This window comes from Thunnus thynnus, chromosome 12 (assembly GCF_963924715.1).
Source record: "Thunnus thynnus chromosome 12, fThuThy2.1, whole genome shotgun sequence".
Lineage (NCBI taxonomy): Eukaryota > Metazoa > Chordata > Actinopteri > Scombriformes > Scombridae > Thunnus > Thunnus thynnus.
This window is the reverse complement of record NC_089528.1, coordinates 14,132,281-14,152,295: the sequence shown is the minus strand read 5'-3', so window position 1 is coordinate 14,152,295 and position 20,015 is coordinate 14,132,281. Positions and strand designations below refer to the sequence as shown.

Here is a 20,015-nt window from a genome sequence, read left to right as displayed (position 1 = left end):
AAAATCCCACACTTAATACAGCCCTAAACAGCCTGCACCACTCAGAGAATGTAGTTTAGAGTCACTTAAGTTTTGATGACAAGTGCATTGTACAGTATTAATGCTTGGATAGTACTTGAGGTGTATGCTTGAACCACTTTTGAGCCCCTCTTCATTAGATTCTTTCCATTTCTTCATATTTTCTCTCCCCCTGTTTTTTTTTCACTTCCCTCCCTTCTATCCTCACCTCCCTCTGCCTCTCCGGCAACAAAATCTCCACCACCCTAACTCCTGAGTCTGTTCCAGGGCCTGTTTCCATAGCAACAAGTTACCATGGAAACTAGGTGACAGTGCAGTGCATCCCATCCTCCTAGTGCCGGCAAGAGGTGTTCGAGAAGGGAAAGTTGTTTTTTTTTTGGTCTGTCTGTCTGTCTCTGTTTACCGAAATCGAGATGAAACAGTGGATTTTTTTTTTTCTTTAAAACATTTTACATCCACAGAGAAACTCTATTCTTTTTGTATAATATGTTGATAAATTGCATTCATGCAATTTTTGAATAAGCTTTAGCAGAGTATCTCAGTCATCTTAAACAGTCTCCATCTATTAAGAGGCTTTGGATGAATAAATCTTCATGTTTAGGTTGTGTTTAAATCAAACACCTTGAACATACATCCTAAAGCTTGATTAAAACAGTTATTGGCAACATAATTTAGGTTTGTTGCTTGACGACCTATCTGAAACTCAAATATCTGACTTCATATACTGACCCACTTGGAGGATATGAATGTGTTTGTGTATAATCTGTGATATTTTCATTTTTTTCCCCCCTCTGTCTCTCTCTCCCATCCTATGAAATCTTCAATTCTACATCCCTTTGAGCCTTTGCATTGTGTACAGAGAGATATCCAAGGGCTCGAAATAACTGTACCACTTTCCAAATGATGCAATTATACAGAAACAGCAAAAAACGGACCCAGCTTTTATGTCGTTTCAAATTTAGAAATAGACGAGAAGAAAGAGATAACAGCAGAACGCTCAGAAGACAAAGCTACTCACGTGTAAAGAGAGGGAGGGAGAGGGCTGTTTTTGCTGTCTTACATGTTCAGAGCAGTTAAAACACCGAAGAGTGCCTCCACTTGCTGAAAGCCCCTTCAGGACCGCTTGTATGTGGTCAGTTCGTTCTGACCTGTACAATATGGATATGAATATGTGGCACATTTTGGAACAGCTCAGCAGTTTGAGCGTGCCTGTCTGTCTGTTGTGGGTTTTATTTGTAGCCAGATTGTTGCTCCAGTACTTAATTATGAAAAACAACAGCCTGGGGGCACGTTGAATTTTCACAAAACAATCACAGCTTCTTGAATCCAAGTGCTCATCCAGCACCCGATGAGATGGAGAGAGTGAGGAAAGAATGACAGATAAGCAGAGTACAGACAAACAGAAGGTGTGACAGAGTGATGGAGCGACTGTGTTACGCCTGCTGCTGAGGTGGTATGAGTCGCCGCTACTACCAAAATCATGTTTTTACATTGCTGTATTTAGATGTACTATCTTGCAAAATTATGCACACCAATGTGCACAAATGAGTCACCTGAATATGCAGCTCAACACATGTCAGAACTGCACAAATATCCTGCATAAGACATAGTATAGCATGAAAAGTTTATCTTATTTTTCCCAATTAAAGCTGTACTTAATTTAAGAATCTGAGGGGAGCTAAGTGGGCGAGCTTCTGCCCACTCTAATGCTGTAGCCGACCTGGTTTGGGGTGCGTGATTAGACGCTGTTGTTGCAGTCTAAAAGCTGCATATTCTGCCTGCAGGATCGACTGCTGCCACAAAAATAGCTCACAAATAATAGCAACAGTTCACCAGTACTTAGCACGAGTCAGGACACTATTGAGTGTCTGTTGAATTGGATGTAACATTTTATGGTTGGACAAAGCAGCTCACAGCAGTGAGCATTTGATTGTTTACCAAGGTTATTTACTGGATGGGCCAGAAACACTCAAAAGAATTAGGTGGATTTTGTTTTTCGAGGCATTTTTAGACACTCAGCTTGTCGGCTGCTGATGATTTTTAGAGTTGTTTCAGGCTTTGATGTGCAGGGTTACACTCTCGAGCTTTGATGCCGGTGGCAAGATGCAAAGGGATTTGTTCAGTCCCCTTTGGGATTAGCTCAGGGAAAAGCACTCTTGATGTTGTTTGTCATTACTGTCCATAGAAATCAGGCTAACATGCAACTGTGAAGATATGCAGTCAGCTGTACTAAAACCATATATGACAACATGATGCTCACATTGTTCTCCTAAAGAATCTGACTGATGGTTTCGTTTTAGCCCATTTACTATAAATGATGTACGCTTTATGTTAATGCTGTTTCTCAAACTGTAATATAACTCATTAATTGTTTCGTTTTTCAGACAGCCTACAATTTCCATTTATATTAGTTAAATATTAACCTCAAGTACAGAAAGAACAGAAGAGTTGTTTTTATACTCTTATGATGTTGGGTGTCTATATTAAATATGGTCAAAGTTCCAAAACTTGAAGTGAACATATGTTAAAATGCTCCCTGAAAGTCAAAAAGCCAGAGTTTCAGCTCACTCTGAATACTTTGTTTGAAAGGTCACCTCTGCTTCCTCCTCGTGATGACATCAGATTGTTCATGCATGCACACAAACGTCTGTATGTTCTGTAGTCTTTGTTGCAAAGGTTGTTCCAGGGGTTGCTCATGTTCTCAGTCTTGAATATGCACAAATGTATTTGAGAAGTTTCTTTTTCGAGTAAAGAACGAGAAAAAGAAGTGAAATCTTACTTGTATTGTTTGTTTGCGTAGCCTCATGACCAGCCGAAAGTTGCCAAGCGGCAGCTTCCAGGAGCTGACCAATCAGAACACAGTGGGCTCATTGGGAGGGGGGCATTAAAGAGATAGGAGCTCAAATAGCCTGTTTCAGATGGAGGCTGACCTGAGAGGCTGCATAAAGGACCAGTATAAGACATATAAGGAGCTTTTTGAACTGTAAATTATGCAAAGATATTCCAGTAGAGCCCCAGAATATAAATATAGAAACGTGCATGATATGTCCCCTTTAACTAACATTTGCAAAACTGAAAACCAAAACATCTTTTGAAGGTGTCTGCAAACTGCTAATTTCAAGATAAGCTGTCACACAAAAAATAAGGTGCACCACACACATTGTGTGGTGACACATCATTTGACACTTGTAGTACACACTGGATGACCAGACGGACAGAAGTAGTCAATGGACGGTATTAGAGATGGGAACTAATGCAATATAATCTTTGTGGGAGTTTTGACTCACGTCATACTCTGAGTTAAGTGTCCGCACCTGTACAAAATCAGAATACAATAACTTGTTCTTATAAACTTTGCACACCTAAGTTAAATCAACCAACATTTGGGATCGGCTAACTTTTTTCATCTCGCACCGTCAGTCCTGATGCTGCTGTACAACAGTCGAGGAATTCCTCTGACTGTTAAATGTGGATTAAAGCCTCATTGCTGGTGACTCAGTCTCACTCCAGTCACTTCAACATCAACTCCTACAGTTACTGCTACTCTACTCACTGTGGGAGTCCAGTCCAACAAGGTGGAAGTAAGAAAACACTTAAGAGCCACAACAGCCCAGCAGTCTGTCAGTCGATCAGTGTAGGAAATCCACCCCACTCTGCCATGCTCCACCAACTTCATCCACCTATCTAGCCTTCTTGGCATGATATGAATAATCATCCCAGACTTCTTTAATGACACCAGCACAGTGTGATTTGTACTGAAGCTGCCTGCAGTCCCCTGAACTGTTAGAACTTTGGGTTGTACTGTATGGTTTGACATTGCCAGGAGAGCTATCAGTATGAGGTGTCAGAACGGAGCCAACTCTCTTTTGGAGTCTCCCACCCTCCAGGAATTGTTGTTTGCCTCGGGGCAGACTCTGTTCGCTGACTCCCTCATTGGCCACATGCCAGGTACAGTACATCTCACTACAACAGCACTATTGACAGAGAGTATCTGTTAATTGGCTTTTGCATTGTGGTTTTTTTTTTTGGTGTTAGTCTCTCTTGCGTGTGAGCCAATGTTAAAATATTGTGTGTGTGTGTGTGGTGTAGTTGTGCTCTGAGTTAGTGTTATGACCTGCTATAGGGCACATTATATCTTAAAGTTCAACTTAAATCACATTTAATTATCTCTGTTTGCAGTCAAAAATAATAATGTAATAATGTATTTATAATAGTTTTGTATTATTAGAATGAAGAAAAAAGGTCTTTGGGGAGATGTCATAAATGCTTCTTTTTGTCTCAGCTGGCTGGAGGTGGGAGGGTGGGGGTGTTTCGGAGGCTTGTTTGATTGACATTAGCTGGCAGGCTACCGGTGTTACACTGCACAGAACAGAAACAAAGTAAACAAACTGTTGTAGCTACAAGTCATGGACAGACGATGTGTTGTTAACAGGGATTTTGAAGAGCAATGACCAAACCAGCATCTAACGGGACTGAAGTGACATTTTTGCAGGTAACATTCTCTTTAATGTGCTGCAGATGAGCAGCTAATTAGCCTAGCCTCCTGACTTACGTTAGTGGTAGACTTTTCCCCAGTGAATGTTTGTTTGGTGGCTCATTCAACAAGCTAAGGTGCAGGACAAGGTGTGTGTTCATGTTTATAAGTTAGATAAGAACAAGAGTAATGTGGGTTGTTGTTCAGAGTCTGTGGCTCCTGTGTTTTGTAGCAGGATGCTGTCAGGCTTGGTGTGACCGTGTGCTCTGCCTATGATCAAACTCCACATTATTGCTGTATGCAAGATTTGATTTGCTGTATTGAAATAAGGACTCCAGCTTACGGTGGGTTGCAGAACAATCAAAATTAAAAATCGAAATTATGTAGAACTAGGGGGCACCATCACGGTAACAGATTTAATAGAGGTCTCAAGTAGAAACACCCGTGTGGGTGCAATGCGAAGTAACTTTTAAGATGAAATTGGTGGCCTTTCTCTTCAGCTCCACTTATTCCTCCATCACTTAAGTTTCACTCATTCAACCACCATTTTCTGCTTCTCTCTCTCTCTCTCTCTCTCTCTCTCTCTCTCTCTCTCTCTCTCTCTCTCTCTCTCTCTCTCTCTCCCTCTCTCCCTCCGTAGTCATCACAGCTTTAATGTGGATCCAGTAGCTCCTCTCCTCCCTCACACACAGTATAGTCACACTACACTGGGCTCGAACCCATCACTTGTTCCCCTGAGTCTGCAGCTATGACTGCTTGACTGTGAAGGCTCTAACACTCGCCTGGTCTTCTTACTGTATAATGAGACAGTAGCTGCGTAGTTAAAGAACAGTTTTATGATCTGGTATTTAATGAGTCTTGGTGTGGCTTTGTGTGAAGAGCTGCTAGCTCTAGAATAAGCTAATTTTTATAATTTTGTAAGTTGTAACAGTAAAAAAAAAAGCACTGCTGTCTTCACTGCATTGAGGGATTATTGCAGTTTCAGGGACAATATTAAGATTGAAAGACAACCTGAGACTTATTCCAGATTGTTGCACAGTTTGGGATGTTAGGACATATTCTCTGATATCTTTAAATTTAAACAGTTGAATGCACTTTTTTTCCTTAAATGACCAGTGACTTGAGTGTTTTAGGTTATTCACTATAAATGATGAATATTTTACATAACTGCTGACCACCTTGCAAACTATATTATAGTGTTTTAGACTTTACAGGCAATCACTGTTTTCCATTTATTTTAGTGCAGCTAAAACAGTGCAGCTAAAACATTTGTGAACTGGAGTTCACAAATGTGATAATATTACTAAATGCCTGCATTAATTTTGTCAAAGTTACATTATTGTTATGAGGTAACTCATCGGAGACTTTTAAAACCAGTCTGCCATTTCAACTGCATTATCATGCAACAGTAAAGGTTGATTATTTTTGTTTTAATGCTAAATTACCTAAATTATACTTATTGATCAAAATTTATCAAGTTCTCATTGCTGTAAATGCCAACTTCTGAAAAATAGTCACAGATAAATCACAAATAGTCCCTGTAAATATGACCAACTCCTGTCATGTAGTTTGTGTTACACAGCAAGTCATCAAGCACCGAAACATTGATATTTCTTAAAGTTTAGTTTACAGAACACTGCACGGGTCACTGCCTTTATCATTCTGTTATGAACAGAGCCTGTGGTACAGTAAGTCCCGAATGACTCCATGCTGTTCAAAGAAAAGCTTGACACTAATTGGCTCCTTCTGTCTTCTAGCACACACAGGTCCTGGCCACAGAAATATGCACTGTTAAAAATATTTGGGGCTTTGCTTAAAACATTTAGGGATTAAGTTCCCAAAAAGGACTCAAATGGCTCAGATTACTCAGATGGCTGATGTTACATTACTTCTGAATGGAGGACTGTCCACAGGCTCTTTACTCTTAACAGGACTGATGAGGCAGCAACAAATTTAAGTGCAGTCATTGTGAGAACATTCAGATAGTGACAAAAGTTAGCATCACTTTTTTGCTTTAGGAAAAATTAACTTAGGCTGCAGATATATTTTATGTATATCAACAGCTCAAAGACATGAGCAGACTCCCAAACTTCAAGAATAAATTAAATTAAGTTGTTTCGGGGTTTTTTTTTCTATATATCTTTTTTTCAGGTTGTTATGGAAACTGGCCTGCCTACGTCCACAGCATTCCTGTGCTGTGCACTAGTGTTTTCTACTTCTCCTTTTTACTAAAATCCCTCACTGTAAATGTGTGTTACTGTTATCCAGAACAACTCGTATACAGCAAACAAACTGACACTAAAGAACCGTCTGTCTACACTCTTTTCTCATCTTGAGGATTCATGTTGTGGTCTGTGAGGTTTGAAAAGAAATCAGTACAGTGCGTGAACCAGTGAAGGACAGAGTAAATGCACCAGTGTCCTCTAGAAAAACATGATAAATTGACCCATTACTGTTATTTCTCTGACAAGCACCATGTTAAATGAATTGGTTTTCCTCAGCGGGCTCATTGGATCTGAGTCAACCTTTGCTCCTCCGCTCTCTCCCCTCTTCAGAGGGAAACTGAGAAAGGTAAAGACAGTTGAGACAAATGAGTAAATGGGTCTCTCTATAATACCAAGCTGGATCAAAAGCTCCTAGATGATTTTTTTGATTAGTTGAGTCAGAGAGGGAAAGCAAAGAAGACGCACTTGTGCTTTTGTGTAAGATGAGTCACTGGGAGGTCTCTAGTGGGTTGAGACCTGTGGGGGGACAGCCTTTAAGGGCCTGGAACATTGGTCGATACATTTTCTATCACCAAGTGACACTGAAGTGGCTGGGAAAGATGGAAAACCGAATCTTGTTTTATAAAGTTGTCAAACAGATGAACAAGAATGTTCAATTTGAAAAGATGTTTACAGGTCAAAAATGTATTATTTTCCCATGTTCAAATGATAACTTGAATGTGAAAACATGAATAGTTTTAATTTTATTGAAGAAGTGCCAGCTTTAAAGGAAACACTGGGTGCCATTATAATCAATACTACAATGAGGGTTGGACATTTCTTGTAATGTTTACTGATGTTGAAAACAAAGTTATGTAGGCAAAAAAGCTGAAGAGAGACTAATATAGGTCATCAAGCACCATCAGAGTAACCGTTAATTGTTTGTTCAGAGCTTCCTCAGAAATATTGAAGTGATACAGGTGCCGATATTGTGTAATATCACATTTTATATCTTTCCTGTGCTACTGGCCTACTGAATGAGCTGGACTGTGTTAGTGTGCTGCTGGAACCTCCACCGGGCTAGTCCTGTCCCCCCTTCCCCGTCCCGCGGGAGACCCTTTCAGCAGCCAGGCACACTGGCCCATTTTACTTCTCTGCTTCTCTTGCTGTGTCTCCCTGCTTCTCCAGCTGCTGCCAAACTCTTTATCTCTGGCTCGCCAATAAAAAGGACAGAAAGGCACTTCAAATTATAAGACCTAATTGAGGTAGTTGTTTCTGTTTTGGCTCTTGATATCTCTCTCTGTCGATTGATGTGCTAAAATACTTTAATTTATGTCCAGAGAAGAAGGAGAAGATGTGTGACAGTTTATGGCTATAGCAGCCTAATGCATTAGCAGCTGTTTAGATAGTAAGCTGTAAGTGTTGCTAAAAAGAGAATGGCTACAATAAACTAATTACCCAGCCGCTGCTGATGCAAGTCTACCCACAAGAACTTAATGGATAATTACATATAAGTGCAAGTGAGGGCTTGATAAGTGTAAAAGTGTCCCGGGCTTTAAAAGGTAGCTCTCAGATTTAGAGACTGAGAAAACAGAGGCTCAGAGTGAAAGAAAGGGAGTGAGCCAGAAAGAGGGAAACACCCTCCCTCCTTCTACGCTGCCTGCTTCTAAGCCAAACGTGTCACTGTATCAGCCGCTCACGTTTTGCTCTAGTTTCTCTGCGGTTCATATTCCTCTGAGTTTTAACGATTTGTTGAACCGCTCTGAAAAGCAGATGAGTTTATTAATTACACATTCGCTGACTCCGTGCCTTCCCAACCAAGTTTTTCACAAAGTCTGCATCATTTTTTCATCATACTGCATCAAGAATAGCAAAAATTGCTTGATTCATTTTGCTTTTTTTTTTTTTTTTTTGCATACATATTAAGAGAAGTCTTTACAGAGTTAAACACAAGTAAATGCTCACACACACACACATACACACACATACACGCACATGCACGCTGGGGAGTATAGTCATGAAAGGCAGTGCAGGGATGCTGGGAGCGTGACAGTGGGCGGGTGTGGGTGTGTGAAGTGTGTCTGTGTCTTTCTCCGCTGGTATGAAAAGTAGTTCAGTAGTTAAAGCAAACCTCTGCCTGGTCCCCAATGGAAAGGGAAAGGCAGAGAGGGTGAGGAGGCAGTGAGAGGGAGTGGGAGAGATAAAGAAGAAAGGAGAGATAAAAGCCAGAGACGGTTATTTTTGATGAAAAGGGGAAGAAAGGGAGGTTTTAATTTTAGCTTGGCGTGCCAGATTGCCACGAGGGGAGAATGTGGTGGCTGAATGCAAAGATGCTGATCGGTTTGACAGAGGTCCACGCACTTGCACGGGCACACAACACACACACACACACACACACTGATATTACTTCTAACAGCATGGGTACAATTTTGAAAATTTGCCTTAAGACTAGAGTTTCCCTCATTTTAAGGGAAATGACCAAGCCAAAGCTTTCAGTTTTCTTCGAGCTGCGCTTTGTAAACACATCCGCAGTGACCCAGTTTGGAGCTGCATTTATTGTTGAAAAATAGTCATTCCTTTTCTTCACTCAACTTTTATGTTCACCTAAAGTCAGCCCACTAATTAGGCTGCTGAGAAAGACTTTTCTGACACTTCTCGGCAGAGTGAAAGAGCCGCAAATCCCGGTGAAATGTTGTATTTCCACTGTAAATATTCAGTGTAGTTTTGTGTTGTTTGAGCCATTTTGCACATCAGCATTATTCAGACTTTCTGGTGTTCTCCTCACCTAATGAAGGCACAAGTTTCGCTGTTCCGCTGCCTGGTGTTTTTGTTTTGAGAGGTGTCCCGTTCTGACCTACATACGTTACCGTGACCAGTGCTAAACTTTAGTCTCCATGGCAACGTGCAGTGCGAGAGGGAGGGATGCGCCTACTTGAAAGGCTGGATGTTGTTGTCTTCCTACGGCAGCCCAAGCCTTCACAGCACACATTGCAGACAAGCTCACACAGCTTGCACTCAGATTTACATCAGAATAAATATACGGGAAGATGATTAGAAATCTCCATTTTGAATCAGTGTCAGCTTTTTAGCAATGCAGAGATCACAATTTATATGTACACGCACACACACACATACAAGCAATATTTTTGTCTCAGCAAAGCAAGGGTGCATAGATGTTGAGGGAGCAGAGAGAAAAAGGAGGGAAGGTCTCTGATGTATAATTTATCCATGCAGTGGGTGGGCGGAGGAGATGGGGTGTGAGCTGGGTGAGGAGAGGGGAGGACAGGAGGGTAGCGGAGAGGAAATTTGGGGGAGGAAAGGTGGGTGGGCAGAATGGAGGAGGCAGGGGTTGGGAGGGTGGAGGGGCAATCCAACACTGTGCTCCTCTCACGTTTCCCCTGTTATCCATCACTGTGCCAAGTACTGCAAGTCTTCCAAAGGGAATGTGGGTCTGTATAAATTAACGTGTGATCAAAATGATGTATGTTTATGGTGTTGTTTTGTTCTTGTGCATAATGGTGTACATAGACTTATCAAAACCTGCTATTATATGAAATCAATTTTGGAATGAATTCCAGTTTTTGTGTCACTTTTTCACATTTCCCTTGATCCTGAGGAAGACGCTTTGCTTGTGCAGCAACAGCCCAGTCGCTCAGGCAGATTCATACTTGTGCACGCACAAAATCAAGCGTCTTCGGGGCAGATGGTGCCTTGTAGCATTTGCACATTTGGCTCTTCGAAGGAAGAAGCTTGGAGAAAAAAGAAGAGAAGAGATAAAACAGGGATGGAGGGATGAAGCAAACAAAGCAGGCTGTTGCGCCCCTGGAGGGAAGAGCAGAAGAGCAGATCTGCTTTGTAAGGAGACCGACGTTGAGACCTCATTCTCTCACCCCCCTCCCCTCCTATCTTTAGTCTCTCTCTCCTCCGTCCTTCCCGCCACGTTCCCCTTACCCACTCTCTTGTTTCCTCGAGACGTTTACACGTTTTTGCCATCCACATGCCTGGCTGCAGGCTATGGGTGAGGTAAAATGAAAAGGAAGAGAGGCAGTGGATTTCAAAATGCACGTTCCTTCAGGGAAGGTGGGGGTCTGCGGAGCTACATGAGACCAGTAAACAACCACAGAGAGGATGGGAGGGAAATTATAAAGTATGATATGAAAATATGACCTAAATAAAAAGTGCACCTCCTCCCTGCTTTTCACTCTGTCCCAGTTCAAGTATGTGTGTGTCCGTGCACGACTGAGAGCTGTATGGACATACCTACCTTCCCATGCGTGTCCGTTTACGTGCACAAGTGTGCGTGCATGTATGTTTTGTCTGTATGTGTGAGTGTGTGCACAGTATCTCTAAAGGAGACAGTAGCTTTTTGTCCGTACAGGTCTGCTGTCCAGAGATAGTACTCTGTTGTTGTCTCTACCCACTGATCAGCTCTGCCTAACCCACAGAGGGAAAAGTGCATGCAAACACACACACACACACACACACACACACACTCAGAGGATCCACCTCTGCTTGCCCCATACCACAGCCTCCTTCATCTGTTCAGAACAGACAAACAAAGACATTGAAAACTTTTTAGTAGCTGTCCTTTTCACAAAGTTTTGGATAGAGGACATTTAATGCCAGGATCAGACTACACAATATTTTGTCTCTTTCTTTGTTTAAGGTGTTAGATTAGGTCATCCTCGTGAATTTGTCGTCATGTGACTTGGCTGACAGACATGGCAGACCAAATCCTGGACTCCGAGAAGTGTATCATGGGTAACATTGTTCCTCCTGACTTGACATTGTGAAGTGTACCAGATGCTTTGTCTTTCACAGTGACACTACACGGGATAAAACGAACTATTGTCGCACCAACACTGATTTTCACATTCATTGAGTTAGGCCGTTATTGGGTTTATATTGTGGTGTCTGATCACAGCAAGTTTTTATTTGATGCGTTGGGCGCTTCAGGATTTTATCATTACAAAAGGTTTCTTTTGGTTTCTTCAAATTGAATGTAATTTGTTTTCTGCCATAGCCTTTGTGGCTTTTGTAACTAAATTGCAGCTTTGCAGCATCCATTTTGGGATCATCCTGGCGCGGCTCAACTCAACATCTCCACAGTTGCTCCCTGGTATCTCTCAAGTGTGTTCTATCAGTGGCTAATAATAAGTCAGACCCCCCCCCGTGCAGTTCCCCTTATCTAAACAATTCAATCTACCAAATTAAAGAAGACTTATCATAAAATAACCATAAGGAAGTATTATGTAATTGTGGATGAAGTTTGCTTATAACAAACACGGAGAAGCAAGATAAAGCAGTGAGTCAAACGGTTTCACAGTTTCTCCTGCTTAGATAATTCCTCATGTATAGTTTTTTATTTTGAACATTTCAACCCTAAACTGTCTAAGATGTGGACAGCCATCACAAATCATCTGACATATTGGTTTTGTTGCAAGAGAATTGATAAGGATGTCAGTGAGTGTGTTCACTGCCTCAGGAGCCGCAGACATACCTTTTCAATCTCAGATGAACCCCGATTATGTAACCTTAAGGTCCTGCAGAGTGAAATCACAGTGGCAGATGTGGCCACACGCCATCCTGTCCTCATCTGACCACCACAGAGAATCAGTTATCTCATGTACAGTATCTTTAGGCAAACCAGAGCTCAGAGAAGAAGGAATGAATGGAGATAACAAAGGATGAGCTGTTATATTGTGGCTCAGTGAGGACAGGAAGACAAAGCAGTGAATGGGAGAAATTGAGGATACACACCTGGAGGAAGAGAGGCTACAGAGTAGATGAAATGTCATTCTCCTTGGATCGACAGCTTATCTTCTCACAGACTAATGCGGAAAGGTCAGGCAGGGACCTGAATTGACATATACAAAGTTAATATTTCAAAGGTTTAGACAAGTTCATCTGTTTCTCCCAATACAGAGATTGTTTGGGCCATGTCTACCAAACAAAGTCTTATCTGCGTGATCACAAAAGGGCTAGACAATGTTCTGATAATTCGCAGAAAAGCCACATGGAGAAAGGTAAAATTAAAACTTTAGATAAGTGGTTCCCAACAGAGTTTATGTAACCGGAGTAAGCCTGGAATGAACTTCTATGGTAGTGCAATTTATGTTTTGTTTTTTTTAATGTTGTTTTTTATTTTTTTATTTTATGTAATAAAATTAAATTGAAGGGTAGCAAAGTAGTTAGCATCATTTCCTCACAGCAAGAAGGTCCTGAGTTTGAATCCACTGGCAGGTGGAATAGATGGATGGACATAAACTGAATAGGTGTGAAGTTGTTCTATGTGTGGAGGATGACCTGATGTCTGAGGGAGATTTGGGAACCACTGCTTTAGATGTTTTTTTAGCTGCACCTAAAGCCAAAAATGCATATGCAGCTTGTCATAATGTGGCATCATCACTTCGATTTGTTGAGTGAAATTAAACATTTTCAGTGTGGTCAGTGTAGCATTTCTGTTGAGCACAATAAATTGGAAGCTGTATGAGAAGGGAGAATACTGATCATCCATACTAGGACCCAGGTTCAAACCCCTGTGTCACCAGTTCATTCACCCTGTGGAGGTGTCTTTGAACACTGACAGTCACTGAATGCTTACCTCCAGGGACACCAATGTGTATCTGACATAGCCCTGCTGCTGTATCTCACTGTGGAGAGAAATCAGGGAAGAAAGATTTAGCAATAGCATAATTCTGGCTGAATATCAGTATTATGATTGATGTTACAATGTTGGAAAACATCTTAAAATGTTTATGGGATTACCTGGGATTTCTCATGGGGAATTTAACTCAGATCTCATATTACCTCTTTGTTGTACTACACTCAAGACAGGTCACTCAAGACAGACACAAGCTTCTACCACCACACTGAATAATTCAGGAGGGACCATGATGCTGTGTGTGTGTGCGTGTGTGTGTGTGTGTGTGTGTGTGTGTGTGTGTGTGTGTGTGTGTGTGTCTGAGAAAACCATGTTGTGCATGTGGAGTGTGCATGTTGGGGAATCGTTTCAGTAGAGAGTCAGTGTGTGAAGATGGGCGCTAACAGAGTGGTTTCCTCTCTTCTCTTGGAGAAGCCCTGTGGCCCACTTAGGATCAGCTTACAGATTGTCTGACTGCGAGTGGATGGGCTGAAAACTGACTCGGTGTTTTAGGGATGCTGCTTCCTTACTCCAGTGTTTCGATGTAACATTCAGTGAGTGAGCCCTCAGCCACCTGTTGCTTCAGAAGATAACCACATGAAACACTGTGTGTGTCTTATGTCTAGATGTACTGCAGCATATCTGTATGTCCTGATGAATGACCTCTGTATTTTTTAACTAATACACTCGTTCATCTGTAGAACTGTGAGCACCACATCACATCTGAACAGACCTGCCACTGTTGAGCCTTTATCTTAATAATACCACTACTCTGACGCGTGGGTGGATGATTTACAGTACATAACTGTCGGAGTTGTTGTGGTTGTGCACGTGTTGTTATACATACAGAATGTGTATAAATATGAATCACCATACTCAATGCATCATCTTCCTCTTCTAAGGATTTCCTGTATATACACTCATACCCATGCTGAGTGTAAGAATCTGGGTCAGTAATGTATCCTGCAAAGACGTACAGTGGGAGGGAGTAATACGATGTGTGATTATGTGTAAAATGGTCCAAAACATCACTGAATTTATTTATCGTTCAAGCTGTCCTCTAGCTGCCAACAAAGCTATCAAGCAAGTCACGGTTATAGCTGACTTGTTTACTATACAGTAGTTCAGTGTCGTCTTGGGTTGCAGTGACGTCAGTCCTCCATTCACCTGTGACATAAGGCTCTGGAGTTACACGGCAGAGGCACAGGGTGTGCACCCATACGTCTCAGTGCCATGAATAATGTCTGAAGGGGTGAAGTCAGGATGTTGACTCATTCATTAAAGTCTCTGGAGGGCTCCACCTGAACTTCAACTTTCGGTTCCAGTAATCTGACTGGTGAGGAAACTGATGGTTCTGTTGGGGGTTTTTTCAGGTAAAAGGCAATATGTTCCCCTTTATCATAGTTGCTGTGTTTCAAACCTGCATTAGCCAATATTTTTGATATTAACATAACACTCAGCACAGAAATCATAGAGAATGAACATCTGTCTCTGTGTAGCCTCTTTTAGCTCATTGTTTTGATTTTACAGTCCACATATTTACTGGGGAGTGGTTCAGTGGTTCAACCTCAACTGTTTCAAGCACAGAATCTCTGATAAACCCCCTGTTCACTATCTGCACAGCGCTAAATGGCTGGCAGACAAAATTAGCAAGTGGCTGCTGGACAATGTAAAAAAACACCTTAAGACAAACATTTTTCCCAAGAAATGGTTTAGACCAAACCAGAAGTAAAGGGAGAGTGAACACTGGGTGTACACCATTCATCAGGTGGCCAGAAACATGATTCCAAATTAATAATAATGTTGCTCCATGTCTGCTTGATGTGAAAGTAGACAAAATGTTTGCCACGACAACTGTACAAGCCGGTGATATGTGGTGACTGTAGATGTCAGTTTGTTTTGATGGTTTTCTGCTCCATAGTGAACAAAAATTGATTATTGCAGCTTTAAGGAATGCTGTCATATTTTGAGAAAGATTACGCTTCTTTGCAGTCTTACCCAGTGACTGATAAGAAGAATATCAAATTAATCAACTAGAGAGAGCGGTCTTCTACTTGTTTAGGCTACTTCAGCACAAACACTCGAGGTAAGGCAACAGTTAGCGTAGCTCTGTCAAAAGCAAATCAATATGCCTTTCAGCAACAGCAACACACTGTTTTATACAGTATAAATGTTGTATCTTGTGTAATTAATAGTGTGGTCTAACAGCACACTGACTGAAAGTCCCATGTAGCACAGGGCAGTTGCCTGCAAACATATTGTGGACTGAATCTCTATACTGGACACAATATCTTCAATATTTTTGGAAATATGCTGTCTCAGATGTGGAGTGTTCCTTTTAAAATAACTGATCTGCAAATGTACTTCTGCACTCATTATTACAAATGCATAAGCAACATGTTGCCCTGAAGAGGTACAGTATTGGCCATTACATTTCTCCCCGATGATTGTGTGTTTTCACACAGCATCCAAGTCCAGAGATTCTGGTTGAGGAACATTTAAGAAGGCAAGGTTTTGAAAAAATATGTAATCCAATGCCTCTACTTTGACCTCTCTGCCATTTTTTATCATATCCTTCCTAAACTACATCCCCCTACCCTCCTTGCTTTATTATCTGTGCATTATGTTGCTAATTTTACCCCATATGGAAGGACCCATCCACCCTTCCTCTCGCTTTTTCTCCGTGTCACAGTGGAGAGTGAATAATTCATGTTCGGGCTGCTTGCTGGTGGAGATGAATCATGTTAGAAGAGCAGGATACACGTGCTCATCTCAGAGCGACTCTTCTCTCCGAGGACCCCAGTACAGTATAGGGGGGAGCCACAGTGCTCTGCCACAGCTTACTGTAGCGACCACAACTACTCTGTCCTGGCTGCATGACAGTACCATCCCAGCTTTCATGACAGTCACACGTGAGCCTGCGCCAGCTCCTATATGCTTTCAAATCCCAGGCATGGAGCCATCCACAGAGACCATGCAAAAACCTCTCACTATACATCCATGTACTGTGTGTATATACAGTATATGACGTAGGACTTCATGAATTAGCTGAGCAAAATGGTATTATAAATGTTATGAAGATTTTGTCACTTCTGTATGTCTCTGCAACAGTTTTTTGTTTGTATGTTGATGTTTATAGTTGGTTAACTGATGCCGTAAAACATTTGATGTCCATGTAGTGTTGATTTGTCATTTTAATTAAACTTACAGTTCTCCTACAAGCTTTTTCCAGAGCTAACATACTAATGATCCTTATAAGTGGATGGCTTAATATTTTAAATGTTTTATATTTTCCATAATTGAACATGAAGCATGTCCTATGAAGCAAAGACCAACAAGTCCAAGTATTAAACTTTGTTTTTCAGGTCCTAAGTAAGTCATCACAGAATTAGGGACAGTTACAATGTTGGGCTACCTTATTGCTAGCCACTAATGACAGATAGCTAAACAGGCCAACTGTGGTTCATGTATGTTTGAAAAGTAGTCAACACTAGCTTGTAGCTTATGTTAGCTAAAGCCACAGCTGGCAGAGAACATCATTAGCCTGAACTTACTGTTCCTTGTGAAGCCTCAAATGTCAAAAGAAGTTGGTGAGTTTTTGCACACCAAGCACGCCATGCTTGAGTTAGTTAGTTGGTGACAAAAGGATTCAAAGTTTATCTGTTGTCATTCTCCTGACAACAGACTTGTGTTATAAAAGTCCACACTCTTATCACATCATAGAGCTGCAACTAATGATTATTTTCATTATCGATTAATCTGTTGATCAATCAATCAATTAGTTGTTTGGTCTATATAATGTCAGAAAATGGTGAAAAATGTCAATCATTGTTTCCTAAAGCCCAAGGTGACATCTTCAAATGTCTTGTTGTGTCCTCAACCCAAAAATAATTAATTTACTGTCGCAGAGGACTAAAGAAACCAGAAAATATTCATATCTAAGAAGCTGGAATCAGAGAATTTGGACTTTTTTTTTCTTAAAAAATGACTTAAAATGATTAATCAGTTATCAAAATAGTTTGTCATTGATTGAATAGTTGGCAACTAATTAATTAATCAACTAATCGTTGCAGCTCTATGAGATTATTTTTTAATCATTTGGTGTCAAGGATATCAAGTCATCTCAAGTCAATACACTAAAATCCAAGTAAAGTCACATCTCAGGTGTTTTGAATTCGGTCAAGTTTCAAGTATTTTTTGATTTTGTCAAGTCTAGAGATATCAGATTCATGATTTGAGTCTGACACAAATCCATGTCATTTGACTCAAGTCCACACCTCTGAAAATGAGCTATTAGCAGGTTTATATCAACTTGTTCCATTAGATCTACTGTATGCCTGTAATCACACTCTAGCAATGTATTGTGACAATGTGTTGACTCCAGCGACATGCTTGTTGTATCAAAGGGTCAAAAAGTTTTTTGCTCACTGCTCAGTTCTGCAGATTCTGTCTCTTCACTCCCACACACACTTCTGTCTCTGGAGAACCTCCCAGCATGTCTAGCTAAATGTGTCTGTGCATGCCTGTGTTTGTTTCACTTCTCCTCTCTGGTGTGTCCGTGTGTCTACTCCTGTTTGCTTGAGCCCTGCACACATGTATCTCACATGAAGCATCAACACACTAGAATGTTGATGGACCCCCAGAACAACAATTATTCATATGGAGGGAGCCTCATCGTTTTCGTGCTGTCACACCATGTTATCAGACTGCATGGCTGAACAGACAGCACTGCGGACTGAAAAGCTTGGTGGCTTAAGGTCTGCTCCATCTGACAGCGATGCAATGCATATGTGCCTGTTTGTAGAGATGCAGATTTGAGGGATTTAGGTTTTTTGACAGATGTATACAAATGACCAGCTATGACGTAGATGGAATTTAATCCAAAGGTATTTCATGAAAAAGCACTGTTTTTTGTAACTCGACTTGGATTTAGTATAGAAGATTGCTTCTCCCACAAAACAGCCAATCCGAAGGGAAAACTATGATTTATCACAACTTTTTCTTTGGCTATGATGCTCACCTAAGAAACTGCTGATTTCTCATAACAGATGGGGCAAAGAAGAGTGGTCAGCCTGTTATACAGGTTTTAAATAAACCCCTAGATTAGTCTTAGTCTGCTCTACCAAATCTTAATAATAATCATCTGACTGCTGGTGCTTGTTGCCCTGTTGAGCCTGTTCTTAGCATTGTTACCACATCTCAACAATTAACTCCATAAGAACAATGTTATTATACAGGAAATTTGCATTTTGTGAATTTTGTTGTATTCCCAAAATATAGCTAAATATAACTGATTATGGATGGGAATCTAATGATGCTTACAGTCTCATTTTTCAACGATTTTGGCTTCTCAGGTTTCCGGTAATGATTGTGTTTGCAGGCATTGTAATGGTATGGGTCCTGGGTAATGTTTTCTAATACCCTTCTTCTTCTCTTTTGTTGTTCTTCTCGCAGATTAGCCGCTGCTTGAAACCTGGAGGATTGTTTGTCTCCGTTACCTTCGCCCAGCCCTTCTTCAGGAAACGACTCTACGCTCGCACCGAGTACAACTGGTCTATCAAACAGTACAGTTATGGTGAAGGCTTTGAATATTTTGTGTATGTATTGACCAAAGGAGAGGAGCTGAGCCCAGAAGATGCAGCCCTGGAAAAGAAGCTACTGGAGGACAGTAGATCCCCACCTCCAAGAATCACCACAACACAGAAGGATGATAAGGAAGACTTCCTGTCTAATATTGACTTGTAGGCTGAGGCATTGATGGCAAAACTATGTTTTACCCAGCATTTTATACATATAGTATGATTAAGAAAAACAAAGAAGACTTTACCAGAACTGCAGTTATTTTGTAATGTGTTTTTAATTTTGTACTGGTTCATGTGATCATATGGACATCAGTGTTGAATAATTGTTGTGGAATTATTTTACACTGGATTTAGGTGTGGAGGTAACATCGAATAAGGGTGGGAAATATGGATAACATTTTGTATTACAGTAGAATTATTTTTACAACAGCACCATATACTGTATCTTGACAGAGCAGTCCAACCAAAGAGGGATTTTTTTCCATATAGGATTGTCTCATTTGAGGGGCCCGACCCCTCAGTTGGTAGCCACTAGGTTGGTGTATCCTAATATTTTATCAAGTGCAAGAAGGCAACACAATTTAAGGAAAAGCTGCCGGCACACCAAATTTGGTGTAAAATGTAATGTGTTAAATACAGCTACAAGGTTTTAACAACACATTTTTATAATGTCTGACCCTTGATGTCAAAGGGATGTCAAAATGTTACAGCTGTACTAAAAACCTTATAAGAAATTTGATTCAGAAACAATTTGTTGATGTGATAACTGGATGGGAATGTCTGTTTTATCCAATATTGCCATAAAGGAGTTCTGCTCATTAATTTGCAGTGTTGCATCCAGTGGCCTAATACAACCACAGATATTTACAATCCATGTTGTCATATCTTCCACCATGGACATTGTTATGAAACGTTTTATATAGATTGTTTTAAATGTTTATCGTTTTATAGATTATACAGTCTCAATGTTTTCTGATGGCCAATTTGATGATTTGTAGTTGGGTCATGACGTTCTTTCTGTGCTGCTGTCAGCTTCTGTTCTTGTTAAGTTCATGATAGAAACTTTTATCAGTCATAAACCAATTATACATTAA

At 40.8% G+C, this 20,015-nt stretch overlaps 1 protein-coding gene across 1 annotated transcript in view; it reads left to right on the top strand.

Moving 5' to 3' along the window:
* Positions 1 to 20,015, top strand: part of ece2a (endothelin converting enzyme 2a) — a 77,959-nt gene extending 57,944 nt beyond the window's left edge. Inside the window, exon 4 of the mRNA XM_067605685.1 lies at positions 18,794 to 20,015. Coding sequence (XP_067461786.1) covers positions 18,794 to 19,084 — 291 coding nt within the window. The 3' untranslated portion in view covers positions 19,085 to 20,015. The remainder of the gene's footprint in view (positions 1 to 18,793) is intronic.